Genomic DNA, 14,026 nt, shown 5'->3' on the forward strand with positions numbered 1-14,026 from the left:
CAGAGACAAACCTCCAATTGGGTCACTTTGTCTGGTTACCAGTCAGGTTTGCGTTCCAGAAGGATATACGAGGAAGCATTGTGCTCTCCATTCCCTCTTGACAGTTGTCACAAAACAAGGTTGCTCGATGATCTTGCACTTGCTTACAGAGCACATGTAGCTGACACACAAGTATATTTTAAAATCAACCCCCCGAAACAGCTGTCTCACCCGTTCCTTCCTGAGGGTTCCACTGACCTGACCTGACCTGATCTCTGTTTCCTGTCTTCTCCAGGGGTGGAAGGGCCGGGGGTGGAGTCTGGGGGTGGGGAGGCGGAGCCAGACAGTTACTGGAAGAGGAAGGAGGAGTTCACCAGAGGAAGCACCGTGTCACTGGCCGTGGGTGAGAGGTTCTCCTCAGGTACTGTTCTGCTCTCAGATGCTCTGTACGGATGTGTTCCAAATGGTACCCTAATACCTATAGGTGCACTTTGACTCAAACGGTGCTATTTGGGACAGCCAGGGTGTTTCTCTCTCTATTGTGGATCTGTTTGTGTTGATGCTGTCATTACACCTCTATTGCAACCTGTCTGTATTCTATACAGTCGTCTATATAATCACTGTATCATTCATGTTGTCTGTATGTACAGTATGTCAACATCCTGCAAGAAAACAGACTTTATTGTTAACGTTACAGTAGGCACAGCTACTGAGCTATTCTATGGTTCTCTGTGTTTTTCCTCCAGCAGGTTCCAGGGTAGCTCTCTCCCAAATGGATCTAATGTTAAAGGGTCCCTTTAAAACTCTAAGAGTCACTCCAGGCTGTAATAGATCTGTTATTCCTAGTCCAACACTGAGACACTCAGCAGCTGCTGTGTAATATGACCTCACTGCTCATGACTATAATACACTCACTGAGCATGACTCTATAATACACTCACTGAGCATGACTCTATAATACACTCACTGAGCATGGCTATAATACACTCACTGAGCATGACTCTATAACACACTCACTGAGCATGACTCTATAACACACTCACTGAGCATGACTCTATAATACACTCACTGAACATGACTCTATAATACACTCACTGAGCATGACTCTATAACACACTCACTGAGCATGACTCTATAATACACTCACTGAACATGACTCTATAATACACTCACTGAGCATGACTCTATAACACACTCACTGAGCATGACTCTATAACACACTCACTGAGCATGACTCTATAATACACTCACTGAACATGACTCTATAATACACTCACTGAGCATGACTCTATAACACACTCACTGAGCATGACTCTATAATACACTCACTGAACATGACTCTATAATACACTCACTGAGCATGACTCTATAACACACTCACTGAGCATGACTCTATAATACACTCACTGAGCATGACTATAATACACTCACTGAGCATGACTATAATACACTCACTGAACATGACTCTATAATACACTCACTGAACATGACTCTATAATACACTCACTGAGCATGACTATAATACACTCACTGAGCATGACTATAATACACTCACTGAGCATGACTATAATACACTCACTGAACATGACTCTATAATACACTCACTGAACATGACTCTATAATACACTCACTGAGCATGACTATAATACACTCACTGAACATGACTCTATAATACACTCACTGAACATGACTCTATAATACACTCACTGAGCATGACTCTATAATACACTCACTGAACATGACTCTATAATACACTCACTGAACATGACTCTATAATACACTCACTGAACATGACTCTGTAACACACTCACTGAACATGACTCTGTAACACACTCACTGAACATGACTCTATAATACACTAACTGAGCATGACTCTATAATACACTCACTGAGCATGACTATAATACACTCACTGAGCATGACTCTAAAATACACTCACTGAGCATGACTCTAAAATACACTCACTGAGCATGGCTATAATACACTCACTGAGCATGACTATAATACACTCACTGAACATGACTCTATAATACACTCACTGAGCATGGCTATAATACACTCACTGAGCATGACTCTAAAATACACTCACTGAGCATGGCTATAATACACTCACTGAGCATGACTCTATAATACACTCACTGAGCATGGCTATAATACACTCACTGAGCATGACTCTAAAATACACTCACTGAGCATGGCTATAATACACTCACTGAGCATGACTATAATACACTCACTGAGCATGGCTATAATACACTCACTGAGCATGACTCTATAATACACTCACTGAGCATGGCTCTATAATACACTCACTGAACATGACTATAATACACTCACTGAGCATGGCTATAATACACTCACTGAGCATGACTCTATAATACACTCACTGAACATGACTATAATACACTCACTGAGCATGGCTATAATACACTCACTGAGCATGACTATAATACACTCACTGAGCATGGCTATAATACACTCACTGAGCATGACTCTATAATACACTCACTGAGCATGGCTATAATACACTCACTGAGCATGACTCTATAATACACTCACTGAGCATGGCTATAATACACTCACTGAGCATGACTATAATACACTCACTGAGCATGACTCTATAACACACTCACTGAGCATGACTCTATAACACACTCACTGAGCATGACTCTATAATACACTCACTGAACATGACTCTATAATACACTCACTGAGCATGACTCTATAACACACTCACTGAGCATGACTCTATAATACACTCACTGAACATGACTCTATAATACACTCACTGAGCATGACTCTATAACACACTCACTGAGCATGACTCTATAATACACTCACTGAACATGACTCTATAATACACTCACTGAGCATGACTCTATAACACACTCACTGAGCATGACTCTATAACACACTCACTGAGCATGACTCTATAATACACTCACTGAACATGACTCTATAATACACTCACTGAGCATGACTCTATAACACACTCACTGAGCATGACTCTATAATACACTCACTGAACATGACTCTATAATACACTCACTGAGCATGACTCTATAACACACTCACTGAGCATGACTCTATAATACACTCACTGAGCATGACTATAATACACTCACTGAGCATGACTATAATACACTCACTGAACATGACTCTATAATACACTCACTGAACATGACTCTATAATACACTCACTGAGCATGACTATAATACACTCACTGAGCATGACTATAATACACTCACTGAGCATGACTATAATACACTCACTGAACATGACTCTATAATACACTCACTGAACATGACTCTATAATACACTCACTGAGCATGACTATAATACACTCACTGAACATGACTCTATAATACACTCACTGAACATGACTCTATAATACACTCACTGAGCATGACTCTATAATACACTCACTGAACATGACTCTATAATACACTCACTGAACATGACTCTATAATACACTCACTGAACATGACTCTGTAACACACTCACTGAACATGACTCTGTAACACACTCACTGAACATGACTCTATAATACACTAACTGAGCATGACTCTATAATACACTCACTGAGCATGACTATAATACACTCACTGAGCATGACTCTAAAATACACTCACTGAGCATGACTCTAAAATACACTCACTGAGCATGGCTATAATACACTCACTGAGCATGACTATAATACACTCACTGAACATGACTCTATAATACACTCACTGAGCATGGCTATAATACACTCACTGAGCATGACTCTAAAATACACTCACTGAGCATGGCTATAATACACTCACTGAGCATGACTCTATAATACACTCACTGAGCATGGCTATAATACACTCACTGAGCATGACTCTAAAATACACTCACTGAGCATGGCTATAATACACTCACTGAGCATGACTATAATACACTCACTGAGCATGGCTATAATACACTCACTGAGCATGACTCTATAATACACTCACTGAGCATGGCTCTATAATACACTCACTGAACATGACTATAATACACTCACTGAGCATGGCTATAATACACTCACTGAGCATGACTCTATAATACACTCACTGAACATGACTATAATACACTCACTGAGCATGGCTATAATACACTCACTGAGCATGACTATAATACACTCACTGAGCATGGCTATAATACACTCACTGAGCATGACTCTATAATACACTCACTGAGCATGGCTATAATACACTCACTGAGCATGACTCTATAATACACTCACTGAGCATGGCTATAATACACTCACTGAGCATGACTATAATACACTCACTGAACATGACTCTATAATACACTCACTGAGCATGACTCTATAATACACTCACTGAACATGACTCTATAATACACTCACTGATCATGATTCTATAATACACTCACTGAGCATGACTCTATAATACACTCACTGAGCATGGCTATAATACACTCACTGAGCATGACTCTATAATACACTCACTGAGCATGGCTATAATACACTCACTGAGCATGACTCTAAAATACACTCACTGAGCATGGCTATAATACACTCACTGAGCATGACTATAATACACTCACTGAGCATGGCTATAATACACTCACTGAGCATGACTCTATAATACACTCACTGAGCATGGCTCTATAATACACTCACTGAACATGACTATAATACACTCACTGAGCATGGCTATAATACACTCACTGAGCATGACTCTATAATACACTCACTGAACATGACTATAATACACTCACTGAGCATGGCTATAATACACTCACTGAGCATGACTATAATACACTCACTGAGCATGGCTATAATACACTCACTGAGCATGACTCTATAATACACTCACTGAGCATGGCTATAATACACTCACTGAGCATGACTCTATAATACACTCACTGAGCATGGCTATAATACACTCACTGAGCATGACTATAATACACTCACTGAACATGACTCTATAATACACTCACTGAGCATGACTCTATAATACACTCACTGAACATGACTCTATAATACACTCACTGATCATGATTCTATAATACACTCACTGAGCATGACTCTATAATACACTCACTGAGCATGGCTCTAATACACTTGGAAAAGTTACTCCTAAATGTTTTACCTCTGCATGTTGATGTCTGCATTACAACATCACAGTATCAGTCAATGCTCCCACCGGTGATCTCGGGAGTGACAGTGTGTACGTGTGCTTGTGTGCGTGCTTTTTTGTGTAGACGTGGTGCTGGTGTTCAGTGGTCGGCGGCGCTCAGGTGTAATACCTGACACTGAACTACAGGAGGCGCTCCGTACCAGACTCAGGGTCGTCGAGAGCAACAGTCTGGATGTCATCCAGCTCTTCAAGGTTAGTCACAAGTCATAGGTCAGGGGTTAGAGGTTAGAGGTCAAGGCATGCCAAAACAGATGACCCTGCCTAGACCAGTGGTGGGGTTGCAACCGTTGTCCTGCGAAAAGTAGCTTCTCCCTGATGTTGATGCTCGTGGTCGGGAGAGAATAAAGGCGACCTTCTCTGCATCCTCGCTGTTTCTTCAACAATGTCTTCGCTTCTTCTGCCTCCCTACAGGACCTGTCTGCCCGTCTGCTGTCTGTCCACGCTGAGAAGGACAGCTTTGTCATCACCTTCAAGACTGTGGAGGAGATGTGGAAGTTCTCTACCTACCTGGCTCTAGGTGTGCGGTACTATCCCAGTCTACCTACCTGGCTCTAGGTGTGCGGTACTATCCCAGTCTACCTACCTGGCTCTAGCTGTGCGGTACTATCCCAGTCTACCTACCTGGCTCTAGGTGTACAGTACAATCCCAGTCTACCTACCTGGCTCTAGGTGTGCGGTACTATCCCAGTCTACCTACCTGGCTCTAGGTGTGCAGTACTATCCCAGTCTACCTACCTGGCTCTAGGTGTGCAGTACTATCCCAGTCTACCTACCTGGCTCTAGCTGTGCGGTACTATCCCAGTCTACCTACCTGGCTCTAGGTGTGCGGTACTATCCCAGTCTACCTACCTGGCTCTAGGTGTGCGGTACTATCCCAGTCTACCTACCTGGATGAAACTCTCATTAACACAGTCTGATGGCTGATTATTACATCCAGTCTGGTTAGAAGTTGCTTTTAGGAGCAGAACCAGGATCAGTTTCTCCGCACCCAATCCTAACCTAAACCATCAGCCTGGAAGAACCAGGATCAGATTCCCCGCACCCAATCCTAACCTAAACCATCAGCCTGGAAGAACCAGGATCAGATTCCCCGCACCCAATCCTAACCTAAACCATCAGCCTGGAAGAACCAGGATCAGATTCCCCGCACCCAATCCTAACCTAAACCATCAGCCTGGAAGAACCAGGATCAGCGTCCCCGCACCCAATCCTAACCTAAACCATCAGCCTGGAAGAACCAGGATCAGATTCCCCGCACCCAATCCTAACCTAAACCATCAGCCTGGAAGAACCAGGATCAGCGTCCCCGCACACAATCCTAACCTAAACCATCAGCCTGGAAGAACCAGGATCAGATTCCCCGCACCCAATCCTAACCTAAACCATCAGCCTGGAAGAACCAGGATCAGATTCCCCGCACCCAATCCTAACCTAAACCATCAGCCTGGAAGAACCAGGATCAGCATCCCCGCACCCAATCCTAACCTAAACCATCAGCCTGGAAGAACCAGGATCAGATTCCCCGCACCCAATCCTAACCTAAACCATCAGCCTGGAAGAACCAGGATCAGCGTCCCCGCACCCAATCCTAACCTAAACCATCAGCCTGGAAGAACCAGGATCAGATTCCCCGCACCCAATCCTAACCTAAACCATCAGCCTGGAAGAACCAGGATCAGCGTCCTCGCACCCAATCCTAACCTAAACCATCAGCCTTGAAGAACCAGGATCAGATTCCCCGCACCCAATCCTAACCTAAACCATCAGCCTGGAAGAACCAGGATCAGCGTCCCCGCACCCAATCCTAACCTAAACCATCAGCCTGGAAGAACCAGGATCAGCGTCCCCGCACCCAATCCTAACCTAAACCATCAGCCTGGAAGAACCAGGATCAGCGTCCCCGCACCCAATCCTAACCTAAACCATCAGCCTTGAAGAACCAGGATCAGATTCCCCGCACCCAATCCTAACCTAAACCATCAGCCTGGAAGAACCAGGATCAGATTCCCCGCACCCAATCATAACCTAAACCATCAGCCTGGAAGAACCAGACCTTACATCAGGATGTAGGGACAACTTCCTCTTACTTTGCTGTATGTCCAGGCTATGTGGCGTGGTGAACCTGACGGACACCATGTGCCATGTTATAAACATCTTATGACATGTTATGAACATATGTCTCTGTATGTCCAGGCTATGTGGCGCGGTGCCTGGAGAATTTCCTGTGTGACCAGTCGTTCTGGCTGGACACTGAGCTGCTGAGGGACCTGGAGATCACTGTGACTGTAGACGAGGAACACCTGGCAACACTCTACCTGGGACTGCTGCTGCAGGAGGGTGAACAAACACCTTATGAACACCTTATGAACTCTTTATGAACACCTTATGAACATCTTATGAACTCTTAATGAACAACTTATGAACATCTTATGAACTTTTTATGAACACCTAATGAACATCTTATGAACTCTTTATGAACACCTTATGAACATCTTATGAACTCTTTATGAACACCTTATGAACACCTTATGACCTTATTAAGAACAGCACCTGGCCACACTACTACACACTACTAGCATTTTATATCACACTCTCCTCAGAGCAGAACAGAAGCAAAAAAGTTGTTCCATTTCAAAACATGTTGTTCTAGATACCTAGAAATGAAATGCAACTAAACCTAAACTGACTCCATGTTCTGAAATGTAAAAGTAAAAAGTAAAACAGCAAAAGAAAGCTGAATGTTTAACGTAATGTCATTTTAGAGAGCTTTTGTACGACCATGCATTTACATTGTCCACTGTCTGAGTAGGCATCATGTTTTACAAGGAAGTACTCTTCTCCCTAACGCCTGAGAGGAGTCATTAGCCAGTGAAATGAAGAAGTGCCTGTGTTGAGAATGGATTTTTAATGGATTATGTGAAGGAGGACAGAAATTCAGTTCAGTCAAATGTTCATTCTTTACAGAAATTTGCATCATCCGGTGTGAGTGTGTGTTTGTGTGTGTCTGTTGTTCTCTGCATCCCTCGGTGTGAGTGTGTGTTTGTGTGTGTCTGTTGTTCTCTGCATCCCCCGGTGTGAGTGTGTGTTCGTGTGTGTCTGTTGTTCTCTGCATCCCTCGGTGTGAGTGTGTGTTTGTGTGTGTCTGTTGTTCTCTGCATCCCCCGGTGTGAGTGTGTGTTTGTGTGTGTCTGTTGTCCTCTGCGTGTCATTAAACTGTAGTTATCTCTCTCTCTCCCAGGGTCGTTCTTTGCCAAGGCGCTGGTGAGCAGTGGCGAGCACAGTGATGAGGAGGAGGAGCTGTGTTTCAGGCGTAATGACTTGCTGATGGTTAGAGACACGGGGCAGGACAGTCACTGGGAGGGCACCCGTCTCTCAACCGGAAAACACGGACTAGTGCCTGTCAACAACATGCAACCGCTGCCATACCCCTTCTACCAGTGAGTTACCTTGTCTCTACCCCCTAACCCATACCCCTTCTACCAGTGAGTTATCTAATCTCTTCCCCCTAAACCATACCCCTTCTACCAGTGAGTTATCTAGTCTCTACCCTAACCCATACCCCTTCTACCAGTGAGTTATCTAGTCTCTACACTAACCCATACCCCTTCTACCAGTGAGTTATCTAGTCTCTACCCTAACCCATACCCCTTCTACCAGTGAGTTATCTAGTCTCTACCCTAACCCATACGCCTTCTACCAGTGAGTTACCGAGTCTCTACCCCCTAACCCATACCCCTCTACCCCCTAACCCATACCCCGCGAACCACTGCTTTCAATCAGGGCAAGGTGTCTGGTAACATGACTGAATACAAACAGTGCAGCTATTCCCTCCGTAAGGCTATCAAACAAGCTAAGCGTCAGTACAGAGACAAAGTAGAATCTCAATTCAACGGCTCAGACACAAGAGGCATGTGGCAGGGTCTACAGTCAATCACGGACTACAGGAAGAAATCCAGCCCAGTCACGGACCAGGATGTCTTGCTCCCAGGCAGACTAAATAACTTTTTTGCCCGCTTTGAGGACAATACAGTGCCACTGACACGGCCTGCAACGGAAACATGCGGTCTCTCCTTCACTGCAGCCGAGGTGAGTAAAACATTTAAACGTGTTAACCCTCGCAAGGCTGCAGGCCCAGACGGCATCCCCAGCCGCGCCCTCAGAGCATGCGCAGACCAGCTGGCTGGTGTGTTTACGGACATATTCAATCAATCCCTATACCAGTCTGCTGTTCCCACATGCTTCAAGAGGGCCACCATTGTTCCTGTTCCCAAGAAAGCTAAGGTAACTGAGCTAAACGACTACCGCCCCGTAGCACTCACTTCCGTCATCATGAAGTGCTTTGAGAGACTAGTCAAGGACCATATCACCTCCACCCTACCTGACACCAAAGACCCACTCCAATTTGCTTACTGCTCAAATAGGTCCACAGACGATGCAATCTCAACCACACTGCACACTGCCCTAAACCATCTGGATAAGAGGAATACCTATGTGAGAATGCTGTTCATCGAATACAGCACGGCATTCAACACCATAGTACCCTCCAAGCTCGTCATCAAGCTCGAGACCCTGGGTCTCGACCCCGCCCTGTGCAACTGGGTACTGGACTTCCTGACGGGCCACCCCCAGGTGGTGAGGGTAGGTAACAACATCTCCTCCCCGCTGATCCTCAACACTGGGGCCCCACAAGGGTGCGTTCTGAGCCCTCTCCTGTACTCCCTGTTCACCCACGACTGCGTGGCCACGCACGCCTCCAACTCAATCATCAAGTTTGCGGACGACACGACAGTGGTAGGCTTGATTACCAACAACGACGAGAAGGCCTACAGGGAGGAGGTGAGGGCCCTCGGAGTGTGGTGTCAGGAAAATAACCTCACACTCAACGTCAACAAAACTAAGGAGATGATTGTGGACTTCAGGAAACAGCAGAGGGAACACCCCCCTATCCACATCGATGGAACAGTAGTGGAGAGAGTAGCAAGTTTTAAGTTCCTCGGCATACACATCACAGACAAACTGAATTGGTCCACTCACACAGACAGCATCGTGAAGAAGGCGCAGCAGCGCCTCTTCAACCTCAGGAGGCTGAAGAAATTCGGCTTGTCACCAAAAGCACTCACAAACTTCTACAGATGCACAATCGAGAGCATCCTGGCGGGCTGTATCACCGCCTGGTACGGCAACTGCTCCGCCCACAACCGTAAGGCTCTCCAGAGGGTAGTGAGGTCTGCACAACGCATCACCGGGGGCAAACTACCTGCCCTCCAGGACACTTACACCACCCGATGTTACAGGAAGGCCATAGAGATCATCAAGGACAACACCCACCCGAGCCACTGCCTGTTCACCCCGCTATCATCCAGAAGGCGAGGTCAGTACAGGTGCATCAAAGCTGGGACCGAGAGACTGGAAAAACAGCTTCTATCTCAAGGCCATCAGACTGTTAAACAGCAACCACTAACATTGAGTGGCTGCTGCCAACACACTGACTCAACTCCAGCCATTTTAATAATGGGAATTGATGGGAAATGATGTAAATATATCACTAGCCACTTTAAACAATGCTACCTTATATAATGTTACTTACCCTACATTATTCATCTCATATGCATACGTATATACTGTACTCTATATCATTGACTGCATCCTTATGTAATACATGTACCACTAGCCACTTTAACTATGCCACTTTGTTTACATACTCATCTCATATGCATATACTGTACTCGATACCATCTACTGTATCTTGCCTAAGCTGCTCTGTACCATCACTCATTCATATATCCTTATGTACATATTCTTTATCCCCTTACACTGTGTATAAGACAGTAGTTTAGGAATTGTTAGTAAGATTACTTGTTGGTTATTACTGCATTGTCGGAACTAGAAGCACAAGCATTTCGCTACACTCGCATTAACATCTGCTAACCATGTGTATGTGACAAATAAAATTTGATTTGATTTGATTCTACCAGTGAGTTATCTAGTCTCTACCCTAACCCATACCCCTTCTACCAGTGAGTAATCTAGTCTCTACCCCCTAACCCATACCCCTTCTACCAGTGAGTTACCTTGTCTCTACCCCCTAACCCATACCCCTTCTACCAGTGAGTTACCTTGTCTCTACCCCCTAACCCATACCCCTTCTACCAGTGAGTTACCTTGTCTCTACCCCCTAACCCATACCTCTTCTACCAGTGAGTTACCTTGTCTCTACCCCCTAACCCATACCATTTCTACCAGTGAGTATCCTAGTCTCTACGACCTAACCCATACCCCTTCTACCAGTGAGTTACCTTGTCTCTAACCCCTAACCCATACCCCTTCTACCAGTGAGTTATCTCGTCTCTACCCCTAACCCATACCGTTTCTACCAGTGAGTATCCTAGTCTCTACCCCCTAACCCATACCCCTTCTACCAGTGAGTTATCTAGTCTCTACCCTAACCCATACCCCTTCTACCAGTGAGTGATCTAGTCTCTACCCCCTAACCCATACCCCTTCTACCATCATATGCTGTATGCACGCCTGATAACATGACACAGTGACCTACTCAATCACACTATAAAATATCAACCTCTATCCCTGCATTTCCTCTCACCGCTTATTTGGTAGGGAAATATGGCAGCATTTTGTGCCAAGCTGATGTGTTTCCTGTTTGTGTAGGTGGTTCCTGAGGAAGTACCCTGGCTGTGCCGGATGCTCCCCTTCGGAGAGAGGACAGTTTGACCACCCTATAGGTTAGGCCCTAAATCTAAGCCTTCAGATAGAGGACAGTTTGACTACCCTATAGGTTAGGCCCTAAATCTAAGCCTTCAGATAGAGGACAGTTTGACTACCCTATAGGTTAGGCCCTAAATCTAAGCCTTCAGATAGAGGACAGTTTGACTACCCTATAGGTGAGGTCTTAACCCTAAAACTAAGCCTTCAGAGAGAGGACAGTTTGACTACCCTATATATGAGGTCTTAACCCTAAAACTAAGCCTTCAGAGAGAGGACAGTTTGACTACCCTATATATGAGGTCTTAACCCTAAATCTAAGCCTTCAGAGAGAGGACAGTTTAACTACCCTATAGATGAGGTCTTAACCCTAAATCTATGCCTTCAGAGAGAGGACAGTTTGACTACCCTATAGATGAGGTCTTAACCCTAAGCCTTCAGAGAGAGGACAGTTTGACTACCCTATAGATGAGGTCTTAACCCTAAAACTAAGACTTCAGAGAGAGGACAGTTTGACTACCCTATAGATGAGGTCTTAACCCTAAATCTAAGCCTTCAGAGAGAGGACAGTTTGACTACCCTATAGATGAGGTCTTAACCCTAAGCCTTCAGAGAGAGGACAGTTTGACTACCCTATAGATGAGGTCTTAACCCTAAAACTAAGCCTTCAGAGAGAGGACAGTTTGACTACCCTATAGATGAGGTCTTAACCCTAAAACTAAGCCTTCAGAGAGAGGACAGTTTGACTACCCTATAGATGAGGTCTTAACCCTAAAACTAAGACTTCAGATAGAGGACAGTTTGACTACCCTATAGATGAGGTCTTAACCCTAAAACTAAGACTTCAGATAGAGGACAGTTTGACTACCCTATAGATGAGGTCTTAACCCTAAAACTAAGCCTTCAGAGAGAGGACAGTTTGACTACCCTATAGATGAGGTCTTAACCCTAAATCTAAGCCTTCAGAGAGAGGACAGTTTGACTACCCTATAGATGAGGTCTTAACCCTAAGCCTTCAGAAAGAGGACCGTTTAACTACCCTATAGATGAGGTCTTAACCCTAAATCTAAGCCTTCAGAGAGAGGACAGTTTGACTACCCTATAGATGAGGTCTTAACCCTAAGCCTTCAGAAAGAGGACCGTTTGACTACCCTATAGATGAGGTCTTAACCCTAAAACTAAGCCTTCAGAGAGAGGACAGTTGGACAACCCTATAGATGAGGCCTTAACCCTAATACTAAGTCTTCAGAGAGAGGACAGTTTAACTACCCTATAGGTGAGGTCTTCACCCTAAGTCTTCAGAGAGAGGACAGTTTAACTACCCTAAAGGTGAGGTCTTAACCCTACGCCTTCAGAGAGAGGACAGTTTAACTACCCTATAGGTGAGGTCTTAACCCTAAGCCTTCAGAGAGAGGACAGTTTGACTACCCTAAAGGTGAGGTCTTAACCCTAAAACTAAGCCTTCAGAGAGAGGACAGTTTGACTACCCTATAGGTGAGGTCTTAACCCTAAGTCTTCAGAGAGAGGACAGTTTAACTACCCTAAAGGTGAGGTCTTAACCCTAAGCCTTCAGAGAGAGGACAGTTTGACTACCCTATAGATGAGGTCTTAACCCTACGCCTTCAGAGAGAGGACAGTTTAACCATCCTACAATTGAGAGCAGGAACCTTCTACCTACGCCACACTACACTCATGCCATGGCCAGTGCTCAATATAAATACTAGGCATTTCCTCCAACCCCTTCTCCTCTCCCTTCTCCCTGCAGTAACTGGTTCCTGTGAGGCTGTAGTGGACCATAACCCAGTAGGATGTGATGAGCTCCAGCTGAGTCGAGGTGACGTGATTGAGATACAGGGGATGCTACTCCGAGGTCTGGACCTGTTCATAGGAACACACTGCTCTACAGGAAACACCGGCTTCGTACACAAGGCTCACGTGAAGCCACTCAACGCCAAACCACTGTAAGACCAGTACATTTACATTTTTACATTTGAGCCATTTAGTAGACTATCTTATCTAAAGGGGGGGTTACTCTTTGAAGAGGTAGGGTTTCAGGTGCTTTCAGAAGATGGACAGGGACTCTGCTCTCCAAGAGACCAGAGGCGGCAGAACGGAGAGCTCGGGTTGGGGTGTACGGTTTGAGCATAGCCTG

At 44.9% G+C, this 14,026-nt stretch overlaps 1 protein-coding gene across 3 annotated transcripts in view; it reads left to right on the plus strand.

Annotated features, from left to right (window-relative positions):
• LOC135526663 (SH3 domain and tetratricopeptide repeat-containing protein 2-like) overlaps positions 1-14,026 on the plus strand; it is a 56,649-nt gene that overhangs the window by 22,347 nt on the left and 20,276 nt on the right. For all 3 annotated transcript variants that reach the window (XR_010453341.1, XM_064955202.1, XM_064955203.1), the window contains exons 3-9: positions 275-400; positions 5,219-5,346; positions 5,566-5,671; positions 7,348-7,491; positions 8,393-8,591; positions 11,821-11,894; positions 13,640-13,835. Coding sequence is in view for 2 of the 3 variants with exons in the window: in XM_064955202.1 (XP_064811274.1) it covers positions 275-400; positions 5,219-5,346; positions 5,566-5,671; positions 7,348-7,491; positions 8,393-8,591; positions 11,821-11,894; positions 13,640-13,835 (973 nt within the window). In the remaining variant the exon portion in view is untranslated. The remainder of the gene's footprint in view (positions 1-274; positions 401-5,218; positions 5,347-5,565; positions 5,672-7,347; positions 7,492-8,392; positions 8,592-11,820; positions 11,895-13,639; positions 13,836-14,026) is intronic.

The sequence above is a fragment of the Oncorhynchus masou genome, chromosome 32, assembly GCF_036934945.1.
Source record: "Oncorhynchus masou masou isolate Uvic2021 chromosome 32, UVic_Omas_1.1, whole genome shotgun sequence".
Classification (NCBI taxonomy): domain Eukaryota; kingdom Metazoa; phylum Chordata; class Actinopteri; order Salmoniformes; family Salmonidae; genus Oncorhynchus; species Oncorhynchus masou.